This window comes from Falco rusticolus, chromosome 3 (assembly GCF_015220075.1).
Source record: "Falco rusticolus isolate bFalRus1 chromosome 3, bFalRus1.pri, whole genome shotgun sequence".
Taxonomy (NCBI): domain Eukaryota; kingdom Metazoa; phylum Chordata; class Aves; order Falconiformes; family Falconidae; genus Falco; species Falco rusticolus.
In genome coordinates, this window is record NC_051189.1 from 589,506 (window position 1) to 611,604 (window position 22,099).

The window sequence follows — 22,099 nt, forward strand, 5'->3', positions numbered from 1 at the left end:
TTGGTGCTCTGAAGATGCCACTAGTAAGCAGCTCTTACTATGACCATCAGACCATTGCCTATATCTGAATGGGAGGGAGCTTCCTGAGGTGCCCAGTGATGACTTCTTGAGTTTCTACCCCTAAGCAGCCAGGGTGGTTGCATTTCAACGGGCAGCTTGCATCGCTGCTAGGCCGTCTACCCTACTCACTCCCTTACGCAATGAACTGAAATGGTGCACAAGGAAACTGAGCAGCTTATGAGGTCCACAGGAGTCTTCTTCCTGTGCAAAGCCATGGTCATGCAGATGAAATGCTGTGGCATGCCGAAGTGATACCTGATCAAAGATGTCCATTTCCTAGATGGGGTTCTTCTAAGGGACAGCCTCAGCCAATTCATGGCTGAAGTGGTTGTGTGATCACAGCAGCTGAATTAGGCCCTTAAAATAGGGACCTGGCGTGGATCCTCAGCATCTCTCCTATGAAGGCAGCCAGGTCTGACAGTCCCAGAGAACAGGTGAGCTGAATCTCTTCCCAAGTCACTGATTTCTGGGTCTGCCTTAATTTCCCTTATGTGTCACCTAGATTGAGCATAGATCCGTCAGGAGACCACAGGCATATAAGGGTTAAGTCTTTTCTCCAGAGAGGCCTAGAGCTGCCTTAAGCTGAGCAGTGTGATGCCCACAAACTTTCCAGCAGCCTGGAGCCTGAGGGATGGGTGGGAGGAAACTGGAATAAGGCTCTTATGTGTTATTATGTGTTACTACACTGTTATGTGACAGATGAGGTTCTAGGAGACAATGGAAATATTGTGATAAGAAGAAGTGTGCACAGAGAGGAACACCTTTGATTTGATTGCAATAAAAAATTTATTTTGATTCATATCATACTGAAAAATTAATAAATAAAATGTCAAAGAATGATTGAGTGAGACTCCCCACCATCAGAGAAAAAAATTTAAATTTATAATTGATCACTTAGTCAAAGCAAAATAGGAAGAAAATCTGGTCATAGGAGGAAAAAAGTGCTCAGGAGATTTGGCTTTGGTAAAAAACATAACACACCCAAGGAGTCCTTCAGAGACTTTGCAGTGGTGGCAAATACAGTCCAAGAGTTTGAAGCCTTGACATGTTGCTAAATGTTTTGCTTTGTTGTTCTTCTTAACAAAATAAACCCACAAAGTTTCTAGCAGGAACACAGACAGTCTTCAACATTGGCAGTGGGAATTAATTCTTCTCTCAGTATCATCTGTTGGTTTCTCCTTATTCTGAAGGCATTTGAAAGAGCAGCAAAATTGCAGAGAAACTGAGACCAAGATCTAACACAACAGTCAGTTGCCTAAAGGGCTTTAGAAAAAGTTCCTCTGGAATAGAAATGTGATGGTACAGACTATCCCTTATTCTGCAGGTGGAGATGTCCACTCTCTGCTCTCCTCATACTCTGAAAAATAGATGTCAGTGGGGCACAGTTACTGCTTGCTGTCGGCAAGAAAATTAAATGGGAATTGCAGCTTCTTCCATGCTGAGGACACTAAGTCTATCCACAATAGTACGCACCATGATGTTTCATATGTGCTGGCAGAGGCAGAATATTCAGGGGAAAACTGGAAATTTAATTTGGACAGATTTGGACAGCTAAAGGAAACTTTCAGAACAACACAGGCTAGAAGATAGCTGATTTTTTTTTTACCACTTTCTGTGTTCCCAAACTGCCACCTGTTGTTAAAAAAAAAATATCAATGGGATTTGGGTACCAAACCACCATGATTTTTCTTCCAAGTCTTTCTAAAAATGACTGGAACAGCAATGAAGTATGTCTGAATTACTGACTTCTGTCTATGAGAAAAAAAAAATTAAAATATTTGAAGCTCACGATGAAAAAAGTATCTCTGAAATCGAGCCACAGGGCGAAGATACCATCAGGGTCTTCCATGGAGTCTTTTTCCTCTTAAAGTTGCTTTGCTTGTATTACTGTGATATCTCACCAGAAGCATATCGATTAACAACAATTTAAACGGTGGGAATGCTTAAAACAAACAAACAAACAAACAAACAAACAGATATGGTCCAGGTAGAAATGTTTCATTCTTTACAAAGGGCACGTTGAAGACAGTAAGCCCATTGAATGTGTGACATGCAGGTGAGTTCTGCTGGCCACCACGCCAGGCAGGGCTTCTTGGCATGAGGATCATGAACAGGTCTCAGCACGATGATTTGAAAATCCTGCCCTGTCCATACAGCTGAACTGAGGGGTCATGCATGCAGAGCAAAGGGAGCTCAGGTCAATTAAAAATGAAATGAGCCATTTTTTCCTAGCCTGATCTAAAGTCCGTTGAAGTCTGTGGCAAGAACTCCATTGGCTTTACCAGAGCTGAAAACAGGTCAATATTCCATTAATCCTGTTCTCATGACATCGGGAAGAAAAAAACACCGTTCTCCATTCTTCACTACTTGAACTTTTTTCTTGGATTCATACTTTATCTGTCCTTGAGGATTAAATATGTTGATTCCAGAAAAAAAATCTGTGGATATAAAACTTCCACTGTCACTTCCCTCCTCTTGCTGCCTAGCAGTACAGACATTAATTCACTCATTCCTCCAGAGAGGCACATAATTTTGAAGTCTGGCTTACACTGTAGGATCAGCTTGCGTAGATTGGCTCCTTGTAGGTGCTGATACAGGGCAAAAGATTCCTACTGTATTACTAGCTGATATCCCAACCCATGATATTTCTTCCATTTCAAATAGGGACCTTGTAAAGAGATACCACTTTCTAAATCTGTAAAAAAATAAGAAGAAAAGTTTCCTTGGATCTTTCGGATATTTTCCCATTAAAAAAAAAAAAAAAAAAAAAAGGTAAAAGCTACCTTTAAAAATTAGTCTCATTTGTGTCTGCTCAAAAGCAATATAGGAGCTGTTATTATTGGTTTTGACTATAAAAGTATACCACACGGAGGCTAAACTTTGGTTAATTTTCCCCCCTTTTATAAAAAAGTTTAATTTAGGGTTTGTCATCTTAAAAAAAAATCACGTGTTGCACAATTATAAAAGGCACATATAAACGGCTGAAAGCAAAAAGTCCACTTTCCATCCTTAAACAGATTAAATAAAAATGAGCATTCCAGAGTATTTTCAAAAAAAAAAAAAAAAAGAAAGAAGTAAGAATTATATATAACCAAACAAGACAAACAAACAAGTGGCTGAAAAGGCCATTTTTTTGCTGGAGTTTTCAGTATTGTTTTCTCTCTCATTATGGCTGCATAGGAAGCAATATTAAATAATATATGATCAGAGATGATTTCATCTGTATTTTCTAGATACTATCAATGCAGAATGAGGCGATGTTTGAAATATTTACTACTCCAGGCAACTTCATCCTGTTTTTCCTTAATACAGCATGAAACTAGAAGTAATAGAGGAAACAGAAGAGACAGTTCAAAAAGAACTGCAGAAGTGAATACATTTCTTTGAGGTAATCCTTACTATGATGTTCACAGCTGCCCTAGTGGGTCTCAAGTACCAGAAGTTGTTTTCACTCTTCTTCAAGGACCTCCTGCCTTACTTGAGGAAAGAATGGAGACACAAACAGCAGCTCCTGTGCCCAGGTTTCCCCTAATTGCAACAGGCAGGTCCTTCATCAGTAATTCAAGAATCAAGCCATAGAGCCTAAGAAGAGATTCATTTATTCCCACAGCTGTTTGGTAGTTCCCAGCTATCGGTAGATAGGAAATCACGTGCAGCGTGGAAGCCAGTCCTCAGCCAAGCTCCCAGCAGTGAGACACTCCGAACCCACGCATTCAAACCTGGCTGGTGCCCAGATCATCCTCACTGAGCTTTGTTCTGCTGCATGTTGGAAATTGCAGCCCCCGCTTCTCGCTGTGGCCAGGGTCATCTGCCCTTGAAAAAATTTATTTTTTCAATGGAGGCAAGAGTCAACGTTACATTGAATTCAAAATCTCCATCGTGGACACCTGTCTTCCGGAAAGCCCCAGCTGAAGCGTTGTTTTCCCAGTAATGATGCCAGTGTCCTTTGCTGTCTGCTCCAAACCCGTACACGTTCACCTAGGAAGTGAGAGTGAACTAGTGTTACGGCCCAGAAAGCAATTGGTCTTAATCTAAAATGCTGAAGAAACTCTCTTGATTCTCAGTTTATCTATAAGCAGTGGCACTTGAGGACCTTGGTGGTGTGCCAAGCTGTTCTGCACGAGATAATGCAACCGCAGAATAACAGCCCAAGGCCTGCTCAAGAAACATTGCATCCTAAGCTATGCTGAGAGCACCACCAGACCTGAAAAAGAAATTTCTATCCGTGAATTCTTGTTCAGCAATATGAAAACCACATTCCTGTCCCCTAAGCATGATGTTTGACCTCAGAAGGTCAGTGGCTTGGGATGAGTATCTCTCTTCAGCTGATCAAGGCCACAGAGAGTGGGAAAAATTTGGTTTTGCTCCTAGTCTTCCAAATGATAACCCGTATCAATCCCCACATATATGACATTTGCAGTCCTTTCAGAGACAGATGGATATCATGTTCTTCGTGTGTGCATGCCTACAGCCTTTCCTCTCCCAAAGGCTCGTTCATCGATGCCAATGCCTATCTTCCCTGATGGTAGAAGCCCAAACATCACAGTTGATTTATTTAAACTGAGTGGCAATATGGCTGAGTTTGAATGGGTCATTGCCCACAAAACAAGCACCCTAAGTCACCCAAACCTGGACTCACCGAAATATGAGTTGTTTAAAATTATTTTTGGCAATGTCAGAGCCTTGCTTATTGCCTGCTTAGCAGACCTGCCCGTCCTATCTGCCTTGACTATGGAACAGTTTCTGCCAGCATAATTAGGAATATTTCCATCAGCTTTCCAAGCAACACAGGCCTAGGTGACAAAAGCTCTCTTTCATCAGCAGATCTGTGTCCAGGCCAGGGCTTTTGTCAGCATAATGATTTTTATCCCCCACGCTGACAGTCCCACGGTTGCAGGATTCTGTAGAGTGACTTGGCCTTACACTAACTAGCTAAGTCCCCAGTCACCTAGGTGCCCCTCATATCACCCAAGCCAGGGAATTTCCTCAAGTACAGGAGCAGAGACATTTACCATAATTTACTGTATAAACCCACAATCTTGGGTTGGAAAATACTGCATTTCCCAATTCGGCTTATGTAAGAGCTGGTGATCAAAGTTCTTCAGGTGGGATTATGTTTAAGATTTAGATATCCAAGTGGAGGTACCTGAGCATCCATTACAGTCAGTGGCAATTCAGGCAGCACAGACACTGGAAAACAGCTCCCCTGATGTCCTGCCAGGAGGTTTGCTGTCTGAATCGGCCTCTTGGCTCCACTGATGAGACAGATAAGACCTCAATGCAGTTGCCCAAATGTAAGTGTCATTTTCAGTGTCCTTGAGTACTCAGTACAGGCAGGTGTCACACAAGGCCAAGAGATTCATGTTTTTCTGACCTGGCAGCTGGAGGCAGGGGGCAGGCTCAGGGGGCTCTTGGTGCCATAACAGCGAGACAAAATCTAACTGGGACTTCCACTAACAAGACGGGCACAGACACCATCCATATTCAGATGTCTTTTGATATCAAGTGGAATGCCACTATTTATGTTTAATTGTATTCCTCTGGAATGCATCTTAAACCCTACCACTTGCTGACATGAAAAAAGTCCATCACTGCCAGCTGAGCATATCTGCATGACTGAGGAGCCTGTACCTATTTGAAAAGCAAACGGCAGAGACAGTGGAGAGGGGGAAATAAAGGGCGAGTGAGAGGCCAGGGCATATTCCTGGCACTTCTGTGTGAAATGTCCTGATTTTTTATCCATATATGTAACCACAGCCAGACTTTACCTCGTCGCATACGTGGAGTGCAAACACCAAAGACAGAAGGCCTGTGGAGGGGTATCTCCCATGATGCTGGAGCCAGTTTTCATAGACATATTTCATAAAAGCTGGATTATAAACCAGGATCTAAGCAGAATCAGAGAAAGACTCATTAGTGAAATACCCTGGAAAAAAACAATGGTAGCGTGTTATCGCTAAAGAACACTGGCATGGGGCAGGGGGGAGAAAGGAATAACAGCTATTCCCTGAGGGCAGGTGAAAGGGAAAAATGAAGTCCCATACCTAAAGTGCATTCAGGAATGTTACCCATGTGTAATTACACATGCATAATCCTCCATTGCTCTTGATACCCTACCTGCTCACACCAACGTAAAACCTAGGTGACTCCTACTGGAACCAGTGGGTATGAAATGGCACAAGTGAGAAGAAAATTAGGCATTCAGCTCTTCCTGTGGCGTCCTGCTAAGAGAGCAGGCTGTGGGGAGCTGGAGGCCTGGGCAAGGCAAGCGTAAGATGCCATGCCAGATTTCATAGCATCATAGAATCATTTAGGTTGGAAAAGACCCTTAAGATCATTGAGGTCGACTGTAATTTGGATGGGAACATAGGAGCAACCGCATCTTCTGCAAAATACGCCAGCCGTGTTTGGTATGCCTATAGGTACAGGTCTAAGGAGACCAGGGGTCAGGTGTACGCTGTCAGGAAGCCCATCAGGTTTCATCAGCTGCATTTCTCCTGTTTCTCAAACATGCTGTTTTTCTGTGCTTTTTTTACAAGACATAAATTTCACTTGGTTATCTCCAGGGGAAATTAAGAGGCAATCTAATGGAGTCAGAGCACTTAAGATCAGGCCTGAGTGTACAGTAAATCCAGAGTGGTAGGAGCCCTTGGTTTCAGCCCCCTCCCCTGAATGAAGCAAAGAGAGGCTTTTCCCTCCATGCTGCGTTTGTAATTAGAGTGACAGTGTTCCAGTGCTATCTGGTTAGCTGCAGGGATTTTCCTTTTTACAAAGCCAGAGGTTAATTGCTGCTATTGTATCGGCGTGTAATCACGTCTCACAGGGTGTTGGGCATTGCATGGTGTGGGAAGCAATACAAGCTTCTCATTGACCTGCTGGGGAAGCTGCTGCATCATGCCGGTCGTACCCTGGGCTGGTGCTACTCAACTGTGACATAAGTTTTTTAACAACCTGCCCTAGTGCTTCTCACAAGGGTTTGCAGAGGTTATTGTGTTCCTCACCACAGGCAGGGATGAGCCAAGTGATTATTTCATGCTCCCTAGAGTTCCATGGTTTGAAGCACAGGGATATAAACCGACGCTGGTTAAAGGTCTCACCTGAAGCCTTAGGCAAAACCTGGCCTCCGGGATGAAGGCATGTGCTTGAATCTGTAATTTTAATACTCTGGGGCTAAGGCCATTTTTTACCGGCCCTTGAGACATTAGGAGCCTCAGCTCCTTTGAAAATGAGCCTCTCGAAAGGCTGAGAGAATGAGACTTTTATTTTGCTGGTAGATCTGTGGAAGAGGAAATAATTTTCCTCTCCCTACGTAGCCTGCCTTGGTTAAGTCCTCAAACCATGCAGCTACAGCAACAAAAGTTTTTGCATGGTGGCTACAGGTCCAACACGGGAATGACCCTTCTGCCCCGTGGAAAATCCTGCCTCCAGCAGTAGGGAATCTATTAAACTGCAGCAGGCTTGGGCAATGAGTCTGTGTGCGTGGGATGGACTCTCTTCTGATCACTCTAGGGTGGGCACCAGGTTTGTCCATGCTTCCTCAGTGTTTTCAGAGAAGTGAAGTCCCCTGACTATTGCTTTCTACACATCCACACTATGAAATAAAATGTGTCAGACGTGTCTCGTTAGACTTGAGGCAAGTGGCATGGCACAGATCCTGTCCGCATTGCTCAGTTCTGTCCCTGTGCAACACAGGGTCTGTTCCCTGGACTGTGCTATCCCCCAAACCTTGCTTGAACATTGCCTAGGAGAGCATTAATACACCTGGGACAAAACCAGCATGAACTTGGCCTGAGCCCAGTCTCCAAGCATGTTTAATTGGGTACAGATATTTATTACAGCTGTGGGCTAACAGCCTTCCCCACGAGCCACTGACACCATCGTGAATTCTTCACTGACTTGAAAACACACAGCTTTATTTGTTCAGAGTTCACTTAGCTCCTTATTACAAGGAACTGATGCAGGAGTGAGAAACACCTTTGGTGTTCAAATAGTCAAATGATTTGAAAAAAAAAAAACTCCAGAGGCTCTCCACAGCTCAAGGTGTTATTACATACCAATGACTGCAGTGGGTGGGAAGAGAGCAATTGCTGTGGAGGGAGAGCACCTGGCCAACAGTGCACCCTTAAATCTCCCTGAGCAGTACCAGAGGAAGAAACGCAACCTTCAGAACAGCGGTAATGCAATGGCATGGTCACAGGAGCAGGCTCTTTCTAACCTCAGTTATCTAGTGGTTGATCTATGGCCTGAATGGCACACAGGAGCTAAACCTTCAGCTTAGCTGAGCCTTGTACAGTATGTGTATTTTGGTTGCAGTTTTTATGAATGTCAAGGGGTTCCTTGGATACTTGCAGTCTCACAAAGAACGCAAAAGACCTAGAAGTGGATTAGCAGAACAAATTCAGAAACCAGCATTACTCACCTTTTCTTTTTTGACTTTGATTTTCCGTGGAACTGGAACATACGTGCTGTTAAAAGGAAAAAAAACACCACAAAACCAACAACTAAACAAAAACCACGAAAATTAATAAAAGCCCAAGATATTAACATTTTCACGTATTTCCAAAGAAAGAAATAATATTTTTCATCTACAGTAATAAATTCAAATTATTGGAAAGTAATAAATGCAAGTAGTTTTTGGAAAATGAGGCTGCAATTAAGTAATACAGCATGAAAACCTAGCTGTCATTGAAGCAAGTTCATAGGAAGCCGTGAGATTCTAAAATTTTACAAGTTAATTACTGACAATAGGACACAACAGATGTAGTTGACAATATTGACAGCAGAGTCAATATTACGTGGAGCCTATGACTTCTAATCCTTGGATCATGACTGTTGCAGTCTTTGCACTTTGACGGCAGGAAGGGCTTTCTGTTTAACTTCATGGCAGAAAAACCTTCTCCCAACAGGGTGAGACTTTTCCCCTCCTAATACTCGTAGCTACTGCATGATTTTCAGGGTAGGTGGTAGCAGAGTTCATAAGTTCTGTGCTTGTGTGTAACTTGGGCATTCCCAATACACAGCTCCTCAGCAGCAAGCCATTCCCCTCCTCCCCAGGGGGATGCTGAAGGCTTCCTACAGTTCCCAGCATAAAACTTCCATGTCATACCTTATGACTGGGTCAAAATCACGAGTCATGTCTTGAAAACAAAAAAATCTTTTCTTCCCCATGTCTCATGCATAGTGATTGCTGGCATTGCACAGATCATCATGAGTGCTGTAAAAAAAATATCTCCCTGGGTTTGTTTCAAGTGAAAAAATTCTGGTGAACTGGCCTCATAATTGGAACATATCCCAAAATATACCCTGCAAACTTTTAGATGGTTGTGGTAAATCGCCAAAGCCTTCCATTACCTCAATCTAAATGTTTGCACTTGATTTTTGTTAACAATAAGGTTCCTGTCATTAAGGCTTTGTTTCTTTTTGAACCATGGATCATCAGCACTTTGAAACATTAGTCTCAGTCTTCCCAAACCAGTGATGACCTGGCAATGTCCTCATCTCCGTATGTACTTCTGGGCATCCCTGACCTGTGATACCTGCTCTGGGCTGGATGCAGTGGGAGAGGTGTCTGGTGGGCTCCAGACCTCCTGAGAGGTGAGACAAGGTGTTAATGGGGAAAAGGGCACCCATGCAGACTTCTTAATCTGCTGTCAGCAAATCTGCACTTGGATCTGCTTCCCACACCTGACCTTGATCAGCTAAGTCAGCAGAAGTAGGCTTTGTGATCCCATGTGATCCCATGTCCTTTTTGTGGTTATGAAGACAAAAAAGGGCTTCTTTGCTAGTAAAATTTCCTCATTATTATATAAGAAATAGCCAACACTTTCCAAAAAGGTGATGTGGAGGAAACAAGACAGGATAGCTAGGTACAGTAGAAGACCAAAGACAACAGTATGCAATGTTCAAGACAGTATTTGCAGACAGCTCTGATCCAACCAGGAGTCTACTGTAGTTCTTGTCAGATGACACGTTAGTCATTTTAATCATGGGACATCTCATTTTTTCGGAAGCAATATCCAAGCCCTGCTGCCACTTGGCTGCAGAATTTCATATAACCACATGGAAAGTATTGGCACGCTGATTAAGACCAAATGGAGACCTATGCTGTTATAGTCATGTAAAACCTGGGCTGCATAGCAGCAAGGGAGCCAGTAAGTACCACACAGGAGCGGGACAGAGTGAAGCCTATGATGAAGGTGGCTACAGGTGGAATACATGTAATTTGGAAAACATCTTCTATGAGCCACTTTGCAGGGCTCTAGTGAAGCCTGTCATCATTACTGGCCACCTCGTACGGTGTATTTACTGTAGCCTTGAGCAAGGTGGAAGATATGAAACATTTTAAGAAAAACAAAAATTGCTTTTTCCCAAACCAAGCAGAGGTACATAGAGCTTTTTTCATTATGGAGATTCCTAAAACACTTGCAGAAGGCAAGTTAAGGCAACTAGGCTAAATATATGACTGACAAGGGCCTGAAGGTTTTCTATCCCAGAAGGCTTTTCTTGGCTTTTCTGGGATAATGCTCAGTCTTAGAGAGCCACTTTGAAATGGGACATCCATCAGTCAAACTGGATGTTTGAGACAATCATTCACTTATCAATTCAATCTAATATTAAGGACATCTGCAGTGTGGCTTTTGTTTTAAACCATTAAAATGGTTTGAATTACAATACTTCTGGGAGAAGAACATGAATAATTCACAAGTTTTGAGTCCTGTGTAAAAATCTAAACAATACAGGCTGCTTATCTTTTTAACTATGAGTGCACTTAGATTCTTCTTAATCTAACCTCAATTGGTACTGTGCAGCCTGTGCACAGGGCACGGTGGCCATGCAGGTCAGGGTAAGCAGGTAAGTATTTCTTCTCTTCTAAAATACCATATTTCTGATGGGTTTTATTTTTATTTCATGTCTTCTCCCCTTTACAAATACACAGTCAACAATTTCCTTAAACACTGTATCTGACAGTGAGTGTTTAATGTGTGCTTATAGGTTTATTCCACTATCATATTACATATATTGTTGTGATTTCTGTGCTTATGATGTTCCAGTTTTATTATTCCAGCAGGTACCAGCTTATCAATTATGTAATTTCCCTGCTTTCAGTATGGCAAAAATCTTAAAATATTGGTATTTCTTCCATGTGGTTAAATACTTACACACTAATTTATACCAGATGTTTACCAAGCCCGTGTATACAAACTAATCATAAATAGATAATATATCCTGTACTTTATTAAGTGAAGATATTTTTCTTTTCATGTGCTGTGATTGCCTTGTAATCAACCGGTTACATGTTCCTGATAGGCTGAGGGCTCACCCAACTTGCAGTGCAGACCTCAGACCACAGGAAGTGCCTGGACCTTTCTCCTGGGGCAGACCTACCTGAAAAAGGTGTGCCTACATGGAGGATGTCCTGCAGCAGGTAGCTGAGCTGCAGGAGGTGGTGAGAAGGCTGAGTAACATCAGGGAAGGCTGAGAAGGAGCTAGATAGCTGGTTCCGAGTGCAGTGGACCCAAACAGCCCAAACCTCCCCCACGGCACAGAAGGGAGAGGGGGCAGTAATGCAGAAGAATGGAAGCTTGCAATGGCAAGGACCTGCAGGAGGAAGACACTTTCCCCAAATTTCAACCAGCCTGGTATTTGTTGAAGGGACAACACAGAAGGGCATAAGCAATCCAGGAAGTTTCTGGAATGCATTGATGGTAACTTCCTTCTCCAAGTAATAGAGGAGCCAACGAGGAGAGGTGCCATGCTGGATCTTGTTCTCACCAACAAGGAAGGGTTGGTGGGGAATGTGAAACTCCAGGACAGCCTTGGCTGCAGTCACTGTGAAATGGTGGAGTTCAAGATCCTTAGGGAAGTGAGGAGGGCGCACAGCAAGCTCGCTACCCTGGACTTCGGGAGATCAGACTTCGGCTTCTTCAGGGATCTACTTGGTAGAGTATCATGGGATAAAGCCCTGGAGGGAAGAGGGGCCCAAGAAAACTAGTTAATACTAATTTGCAATAGTTTGGCTTTTTTTTCACCCACACTTGTGTCTACATTGGAGAGACATGGATTTGACAGGTGGACCACTTTGTGGATAAGAAATTGGCTGGATGGTCACTCTGAAATTATTGCAGTCAATGGCTTGATGTCCAACTGGCAGAGAATGGGTTGAGAGCAGCCCTGAGGAGAAGGACTTGGGCGTATTGGTTGACAAGAAGCTCAACATGGCCTGGCAATGTGCCCCTGTGGCCCAGAAAGCCAACCATGTCCTGGGCTGCATCAAAAGTGTGACCAGCAGGTTAGAAGGATAACTCCCCCTCTGCTCTCATGAGACCCCACCTGGAACACTGTGCTCAGCTCTGGGGTCCACAGCATAAGGAGGAGATGGACCTGTTGGAATGAGTCCAGAGAAGGGCCACGAAGGTGATCAGAGGGCTGGAGCCCCTCTCCTGTGAAGACAGGCTGAGAGAGCTGGGGTTGTTCAGCCTGGAGAAGAGCAGGCTCCAGGGAGACCTTAGAGCAGCTCCCAGTACCTAAAGGGGGCTACAAGAAAGCTGCAGGGGGACTTTACAAGGGCACATGGTGGTAGGACAAGGGGGAAAGGCTTTAAATGGAAAGAGGACAGATTTAGATTAGATATAAGGAAGAAATTCTTCACTATGAGGGTGGTGAGACACTGGCCCAGGCTGCCCAGAGCAGCTGTGGGTGCCCCATCCCTGGAAGTGTTCAAGGCCAGGTTGGACGGGGCTTGGAGCAACCTGGTCTGGTGGAAGATGTCCCTGCCCATGGCAGGAGGGTTGGAATGAGATGATCTTTAAGGTCCCTTCCAATCCAAACTGTTCTATGATTCTATGAACTTTACCACTGCAGCCCACTTGCTGGCACTTCTGAAGGTAAATACTCGCCAAAAAATAGTGAACCGCTTTGCAATCTGGATGCAGAGCAGTGACAGCGATACAAACACAGATGGGTGATGGTGGCAGTAACTGGTCCTTTGTGGGCTCCTTTTCCGAGCACAGGCACAGATATAACAAAGATGCCGCAAGGGGCTTCATTCAAAGTCCATTGAAGGCAGCTGGGAGCTTTCCATTGCTTCTCATAGGACTTGAATCCAAGCTGAAGGGCAGAGGTTCTCAACCTTTTTTATCAAAACAACTTCTAAAAGAAAAAAAAAAAAGCCTTGCGAAAAAGGTGATTATTTTTAGCCAGTTTTCTAAGTGGGCTGATTTTTTCCAGGTACAAGAGTGTCCTGAAGATGATTTTTTTTAAAGACAACTTATAACTGTATATATTAAGTGCTGGTGGCAAAAAAAGTTAAAAAAAGACTAAACCACATTTGTTACAAGTTAGGAGAATCTTAATAAGAAATGAAAAGACTCTAAAATGCATTTGCAAAGAGAGAAAAGAAAAAAGAAATAAAACGCCATTTGTTATCCTGTCAAAAAATATTCCCTAAAAATGCAGAGTGGGTCTTACACCCAGTCAACAGGGTCATACTTCTCCAAGATTTTAATTTTTTGAGACTCTGAAATTGGGAAAAAAGTTGAATGTCTTGAAATAGTTCTCTCTGGAATAAAGTCATGTGATCTGCTCTCGCTGTCTATGTGTGGCAGGGTGTCCCCAAGCAATCCCACAAGGCTGTGGATTTACATCCAGCAGATAACCTCACACACAGTACAAATGTCACGTATTTCATTCTTCTGGATTAGGAAAAGCCAGCTTACAGGAAGGGAGAGAATTTGCTAGCAGGCATCAAGCAGGAACATGCGTTTTGTCCACATTTCTAATCCTAGTGCTGCTATAGATGCATTAAGCAGGGCAACATTTACTTCTGAAACACTCATAAAGAAGGAATGGAGACTAAATACCAGCATGGCACATTATTGCCAGGTAGAAGACATGAATTTAAGGCTAAGGCACACAGGTGACACATAAAACAATAGCATCTCCTCTGCACAGATCTCGATCACATTCCACCAGGGAAGACAGACCAAATTCCTGATCAATGTGTCCAGGGGATGTTGCTGTGGATGGGGGACTAAGTGCTGTGATGTGCTTCTGCTCTCACTGCATTGCATGAGCAACCTGCACATCCCTCTCTGCCTCCTTGTCCTCTTCTGCAAGCTGTGTAATGTATGTTGGAGGACCACTCGGCCACCCAAGTGTCTCAGGTGGAATAATCCATGTGTCTAGGACCATGATATATGAATAACCCACCAAATGCCTGATTGAGCAGATGGCTTTCTGAGGGGTGCATCTAGGTATGGACATGCTGGCTGCACTCACTGTACTCCCAAGGGACTAGAGAGAAGAAGGATGAGCAGAAGCCCAAAATGACACACTGAACCCCAAAGCCCAGGAAGCTGCTGCTCAAACTGGCTGCCTTCAGCAGCAAAACCTCCCTTTTTCATTTCTCTGAGACCTGTGAAGAGCTGGATCTCAATCTTCACCTCAAAGACTTCACTATATCATCAAACTTTTCCTGGAAAGCAAGTGTTCAGGGCTGAACTCTGACCTGAAAGGGTCTATGAAGCTCCCCTAGGCCTTATCAGCAGCAGGAATTTGCCCAGCGAAGGCTTTTATCTCCTACAGCAACATGAGATGCAGGAGCTCCCGACCCTTCAGCGGGTCCTTACTCACAAGTTGATGGTGCCTGTGGTGAGAGCGGTGACAACCCAGCGTAGGTCCAGTGTTTTGAAGGGGATCAAGATCATGCTCACATTTTCTGCCAGCTCTTTGTAGCTCTCGGGGTAAACGAAGTGGTGAGTGGTCTTGCTCCCGACATCTGATTCATAGCCAGCGGTGGGAGCACGGTTCATTCTGCAGCCCAAAAGTAAGACGTGAGAGAGTGAAGCAGGAAAGGAATTAGGTAGGCACAAACGCATGTGAGTCTTCCCCAGATCTTTTGCTTAAGGTGACAGGAAAATGCTGCTATGTCTGAGGAGATTGCTCTATGCAGGCTCTTCAGACAGCCTGGACAGGGTGCAGGGGTCCTTAAGTAGGCTGAAATAACCATCACCCATACGGATAAATTAACACTAAATGAAAGCTGAGATAGCGTGGGATTCCTTGGACTGAATGGGAATATCTACCAAGCAGGTGCATCTCTGAGCACATCCCTGTGTTCCCTTTATAGTCAATGGAGAGCTGGTCAAAAGAGTGGTGGGTCCTTGAGGACACATCTCCCTTCATCCTAATGCTGCAGCCTCCAGTAGGTAAGAAAAACATTGCTCTGAAGTCCATCAGCTTGACTTCTTGCAGTTTCATTCTCCCCTGTGTGTACAAGTATATTTGGACATTGCGGATCAAGGTAACAAACCATGTTATGCGTGATGAGAAGCAGCAAATATTTCGTACGGTCCTCCCATGAAAAGTCACCAAAGCCACAGAGACAAATCCAGGACCTGCTGCTGACACTTACTCAAACCTTACTTTGAAGTATGTCCTCCAACTTCGGTACGCCTGCTTAGGGTGACTGCACGCATGCATAGTGTGCTTTAGGTAACCCTGGGGTCAGTGCATGAAGAGCTGCCCAGGGCCCACCAGGGCTCGGTCAAAATATATTGGCCAAACAGGGCTACCTTCTGTTGGGCATACCGGGGAGCAGGGTGGGGGTTTTTGAACTCAGGACTGCAGAAATGCCTCTGCACTTGTGTTCACTTCTGAAAGCAGATCTGGGGACACATCAGCAGCTCCTTCCCTGGTGCATTAGCTCCCTGCTGGGAGAGATTTGCATGTTTCTGTGGTACAGTGTATTGCAGGTTAGAGATCTACAAAGTGGCTCTGGCTGACCTTGCATGAATCCATGATGCTGTGCAACACCATGGAGAAACCCCCAAGCAGGCTCTAGGCAGAATGAGGTTTCTCTGCAGCCCAATGGAGTCTTCTGCAGACACATTAGCTCAGCTTCTGGCAGCAGCGCAAGGGAGGACAAGAAAGGATGTAGCTGACAAGGTGATGAGGAGCATCATACATTGCCAGACAACTTGCTGCCCTGGTCACTGATAATGGGGGGAGATAAAATCTGTTTATCAAGTCTATGCCAGGCTGTGGTATTGCAGTGCTCCCCCAGGTGAATTAATTAAGTTGCTTCTAACTCCCTCAAAGGGAGTTATTAGTGTCAGTAGAACAGTTGTTACTCACAAGCCTGGTGGACTTGTTACTGAGTTATCCTCTTCCCTGCCAGTGGCCCACGCTGTACTGTGTAGAAATACTAGTAAAGCTAGTAGAAATACTAGAAACTTGCTATGTTTTATTTTGAGATGAGTCAGTCTAAGGTATAAACTATGGGTTTTTCTTTCCTTCAGGATAAAGCCAAGGATGGTATCTTAGTTATCTTACTCACAACCTGCCGCCAGGTCTATGTACCTTCCCCACAATCCACGGCAGGGCTGGCTGCATGACATGGCAGAAGGCAGAGTTCACACCCAGTCTCAGCAGGAAGGACTGAGCAGAAATTTCCTTCTGTCATGAAAGTAGACAGTTAAACAAATGAAAGTGGGCTGAAACATGGTATTTAGAAGAAATGGCTGTATTGCCAGAGCATGTGGAAGTGAATATTAGGTCACCAGAGATTTTGTTTGTTGGATTAATGCACAGAGGGGTCACCTTCTGCGCACAAATTTCCACAGTGAATCCTAAAACCTTGTGCCACCCCTTCAAATCTGGCTTGATATTGCTAAAATATAAATCCAAGAATGGAAGGTGGAGTTCCAAGTCAGAGAGAGATTTTCCCTTGCCAGGGATGCGCAGCTATGGGAAGGGCAAGGTCTCAGAGCAGAAGCACACGTCTGAGTGCATTACTCTTCAGTTAGTACTCCATAAAATAGCTTGTGAGTCTAGCAAAGCCTTTTCTGCATGAATCTGGAAACATAAGCCAGGCAAGATAATAAAGTCCACTCGGCAATGGGGCTATCTCCATAGTGAGGGGCACGGAGTTAAGCGTGAATGCACCTCAGCTGCCTCACATTTGCAACTTGCAGGACTAACGTCAAGGGCTCTTCCCTTTCCTTCATGGGTCTGAAGACCAAGCTGGCTGCCTCTGCCTTTGGGGAGGTACTTTTGGAAGAAAGCAAGGCACACAGCTGAAGGAAGCAACTCCTGAAGTGATTCATCATGAGCATTTAGATGCCATCTGAAGACTCTACAGCATGTCCAACCCACATAGGAAGCCAAGTGGCCTAAGGTGACTTAACAGTTCAGATAGCGTTGATCGTCTGATTCACTCTTGACTTCAGTGCACAGCTTCCTACTAAAGGTTATGTTAATTCTGAGAGTATAATCCCACACGTGGCGTTTTCAAAAGCAAACCCTCCCTTCCAGGCTGCCTGACCTGCACTGAGTTGCTCCCCAGATTATGCTGTACTGGCGCCTGCGGTGTGAAAGCTGGACAATGCATTGGAGATGAATTTAGTCAGCCCAGGTATCTTGGCTGCCCTCTGGGTGATTAGCTCTGCTTACCTAGTTCCTGATTGCGTTTCAGTGGGACAAAAGAGCCAGCCTTCATTGTCTTGAAAGGAAGAGGTAATGGGACCCTTAACAAAGTAGTTGTAGCCCACCAATTGCATCCTGTCTATTGCAAAGTGACTTTGGCTTTCCCATCCTACCATTGCTTAAGAATGAACCAGTGCCATAACGTAAAATCTGATACAGTCAATTAAGTAAAAGAACACTTGTAGTACTAGCTGCAGAAATAACTTTTACTCGAAACCGCAGGTTTTTTCAGGTATATTTTTTAACACAGGCAAGTATGGATAGTGCAAAACAAGCTATGGTATCAAAACCTATTAATGCTTTTTTCCAAGCTAAAACATAAGTTCGTATCTCCAACACACATAGCTTACAGCCCTAGCACTTAGATTTGAACTAAGTACCAGATTTCACAAGATAGCCCCTGCAATCTTGTTTGCTTACTTGTCCCCAATAATACCAGTGAATCTCAAACAACAGAGACATCTGGAGCCAAGGTGATGGCTACTCACCTGAGCACAAAGTCATGGGAATCAATATCTTGGCCATACTGAGATTGCAGAAGGTTGCCAGAGTTGCCCACGACAGCACATCGTCTGCATGTGTAAGTGCCTTGCTCCTGCAGTGGATCCCCATCCCCCGGAATGATCTCAAACAATTCCTTGAGCGTTTCATTAATATTCTTCGGAGTTTTCTCTCCTTGCAATTTCTGTTAGGGAGAGTAATCACGCCAAGTTACCAATATAGTTAGATTTTCCATGAGCAAGATGTAGCTTCAAATGTCTTCTCAAAAACCATTCTTGCATCTACCTGCAGACACTGTCTCCTGCAGTATGTGTTACACATTGGGAGCAGAAATGTGAACTTAAAAAAAAAAGTGGAAAATCTCTTCCCATTAATTTTCTTAATTTGGTTCCTCTCCTTCTCCTTGGATTCCCACACCCCTCCAGTCTCTCTCTAGCCATGATGGAACAGATCATGAGTTTTCCCCAAGGCTGACCTTAGCAGAATAAATATTCCTCTGGTGTCTATAAACCTAATCCCACCGTGGGCCAGACATCATAGATTCATAGAATGGTTTGGGTTGGAAGGGACCTTAAAGAACACCTAGTTCCCACCCCCCTGCCATGGGCAGGGCCCCCTCCCCCCAGCCCAGGCTGCTCCCAGCCCCGTCCAGCCTGGCCTTGAGCACTGCCAGGGATGGGGCACCCACAGCTGCTCTGGGCAGCCTGGGCCAGCGCCTCACCACCCTCATGGTAAGTATCTACTGTTAGAACATGCATAACATTTATTTTAACCCTCCTAGGAAGGAGAGAAGAGTCTCAGGGAACCTGATGGAGCACAGAAGTGGCTGACATCCTTTCCACAAATTTTTGCATATGCCAGAAGTGGGAGATCTTATTGCTGCAGTTTTGGACTGTGGAAGAATCAGCTTCTACAGCAATAGGAAAATACAGTAAAGTAGAATTAGCCCTGAGGGTTGGATCATCTAAAAAAGTCTCCAGGATGAAGAAAACCACCCGGACCTTGGTCATTGTGTCTGTTGCCATGGAGGGAAACTCTTTTGTAGCAACTCTGTGGTGCATGGTGGAAACAATGGCTGGAATTGGGAAGGTACAAGCAAGGTGCAGGGCAGGTGACAGTCAGACACTCCCTTTCTGGAACTCTTGTCTCTGAGGGCTACTAAAGAGGCTGGGAGTGTTGGCAGGCTCACAAAAACCATTGCCCACCCTTGTGGTGCCACTGGCTTGCAAGCTCACAAAGGGAGAATGTCTCCTAAAATCTGCCAAAAGGCTCTGCCCTTGTTCTGCCAGCCCAGGGCAAGGGAAGACAGGGAGGGAGAGAGGAGAAACACGTTTCACACCACTCCCAGCAATGCCCTGGGGTAATTTGACTTCAGTTTCTGGTGCATTCCCCTTGACTGCACCAGGACCTGTTAATCCTTCTCTCTCTCTGTCACACACATACACAAACAGATGTATCACCGTAATTTTTGTTTAAATTTCATGCTGTCTCTTTGCAGAACTATGTAAAGCAACCTTATTTGAACTAAACTGAACAGGTCTGTCGAGCTCAGAGCGACAACATTGGGGCCAAGAACTTGAAACAGAGCAGACAAAGAAATGTTGCATACATAGACTTGATCTGCCTGCTAATCGTTGCTAGCCTATACACTTATAGATGGACTGCACAAGGTGATCAGGATGCCAGGTGATTAGGATGCCCAGACAAGCACTGTCATTATTACCACGTATGTCAGTATTCAGTGGATGGCTCAATTACTTAAGTGAAAAAGGTTTTCTTCTAAATTTGCATGTGATGCTACAAACACATGTTCACATATCTAAATTCTCATGTATTCTTTATGAATCCAACCTATATATATGATCTCTTTCTGTAAAGGTGAGCTGACTTTAACTGTCTTTAAGAAATGAAAGGGAAAACCACCAAACATGCAGCAAAACATATTTAAGAACATTTATTCTGGTGGAAAAAAGCAAAGCCCCAATTCTTGAACTGATTTTGCCTGAGAAAATTCAGATGAAGAAGGATATTTTCAGAAAAATTCTAAGTACCTTAGCCCCCTTTAGAGTTAAATTGCCTTTTCAGCCAGAATGATAGCATCAGGAAAGGAAAGGACCTGGAGTGCCGACTTCTGTTTGATGCATTAAAATGGTAAGAAACATTATTGTGGATAGGCACCTCCGTTTACCCAGGCAGGGATCTGCCTTTTCCTTCTGTTACGCTGCTGTTCCTCTAGAGTAACTACTGCAACAAGGCCAAAACATGGGCACCAGCACCAGCCTGAAGGCAGGACACCATCACGCTGCGATCCCTCGGCTGTACGAAACTTCCGCAGCAGTTAGAGAACCCCTCAGTGACCTCAGATAAGATGATGACCTTAGGGGACTGTGTGCTGAACATCCATACATTAAGACATCTATCCTTAACTCATTAAAAGTGCTCTTGTTTTATTTTCCTCAGTGATTATCTGATCCAGCCACACTTTTCAGGCCTAATCTTCAACCAGCAGTGGTTAGTCTGACATTTCAGCAAAAGAGAGTAGGCAATGAAGCTGGTTAACTCCAAGGCAGATACAGCTTTTAAAAGTTCAGACTCAATGTGCAGCCAGTTTCTTATTGCACAATGTTTACTTGACTTCTTGAAAAAGACCGTTTTAATAGCGTTGCAATTACAAGCGATTATAGTTCCTTTCCCACACCAAATTTTTGTCCTTTTTTTTGAGTAATGTGTTCGGTTTTGGTTTTTTTGTTTTTGTTGTTTGTTTTGTTGTTTTTTTTTAACGAGCCCAGCAGTCTGGCCTTTCTTATAAATCATCAAAAGCTCTGGGTGAAAGTCTGTCCGTGCTGTGCAAGGCAGAGCCGTAGCAGTACCACGTGGCTCTGCGGGGACAGCATCCTCCCTCCAGGTGCTGTAGATGTGTGCCAGCGATATCTGTATGGAAATAGCTGCTAGAAGTGGGCTTAAATACACTAAAATACCTGACCTCTGTGTCCTGAGTGAAGTGGCTGCTTTTATCAGAAGTCTGTGCAAGCAACAGCTATCTCTAAAGATGCAGTTTAACCTCTTCGCCAAACCCCAAAAGAATCCTAACCCACCTTGTGTCTACATCCAAAATATCACTAGATTGCTTAACACTCCAGCTCCTTTCCATAAAATATTTGGCTGGCACTTGAGAGTCATATTTTCACCGGAGGTTGTTAAAACCTGTAATTGGGAGTCCAGATTGAGAAGTTTCCTACCCATCTTCACAGGGAAGACCAACTACCCTGTTCCTCTAGCCTTAGAAACGCCCCACTTCACATATATAAGCTTGCTAGCTGGTTTTGCATCTCTTATTTAAAAAAAGGCAAGGAAAAAAATACCCCACCAAACCTCAAAGTTTATGCACACCCTTTCTTTACCCATGAATGACTTTCTTGGAGTCTGTTGCTGCTTCCTTCATCACTCTGTGCATACCTCCATTCTTTGCTGCTTCTGTACACTTCTTGGAAGGCTTCCCTGGGCTCTCTGGTACCATCACATTGTCAACGATGACCAAGAAGCGATACCCAAAATTTAGCTAAGGGGATGCAAACGGAGGATGTGAATTCAGCCAAGGCTGCTCAAGGCTAGTAGCTTGGAGCGGTGAGGACACAGCTACAACCAGGAGAGCCTCAAAGGAAAGCTGTCCTGATGCCTGTGCATCCTGCATCCATGGCAGTGTCTTAAATACACCTTCAAAATCCCAACTTATTAGCAGGTAGAAAATATTCTGCTTAACCTGTAATCATTGGTGTGATGTGGATGCAGATGGAGCACGGATGGAAATAGTGTAGAAAGGCAGGTATAGCTGTGGGTCTGGCAGCAGCCAACATTGCTGGGGCAACCCTGCGAGCACACAGACAGGCAGCCTGGGGAAGCTGGTGTAGCCATACTGGTTTTGTGGGTTTTCTAATTTTTTTTTAACTGTTTTTAAAAGATAAAGAGGGAATAAAGCCCCATGAGAATCTCTTTTGCACAGCTAATTGTCTCGCTGCAGCAGTTCGGAGGCATTAATACTCACACAGTGCTTCCC

The 22,099-nt window shown here is 44.2% G+C and overlaps 1 protein-coding gene across 1 annotated transcript in view; it reads right to left on the minus strand.

Moving 5' to 3' along the window:
- Nucleotides 1–1,922: 1,922 nt before the first annotated feature.
- ST3GAL1 (ST3 beta-galactoside alpha-2,3-sialyltransferase 1) overlaps nucleotides 1,923–22,099 on the minus strand; it is an 80,421-nt gene continuing 60,244 nt past the window's right edge. The window contains exons 3-7 of the mRNA XM_037379401.1: nucleotides 18,033–18,229; nucleotides 14,692–14,871; nucleotides 8,480–8,525; nucleotides 5,829–5,948; nucleotides 1,923–4,038 (exon numbers count right to left, since the gene is read on the minus strand). Coding sequence (XP_037235298.1) covers nucleotides 3,865–4,038; nucleotides 5,829–5,948; nucleotides 8,480–8,525; nucleotides 14,692–14,871; nucleotides 18,033–18,229 — 717 coding nt within the window. The 3' untranslated portion in view covers nucleotides 1,923–3,864. The remainder of the gene's footprint in view (nucleotides 4,039–5,828; nucleotides 5,949–8,479; nucleotides 8,526–14,691; nucleotides 14,872–18,032; nucleotides 18,230–22,099) is intronic.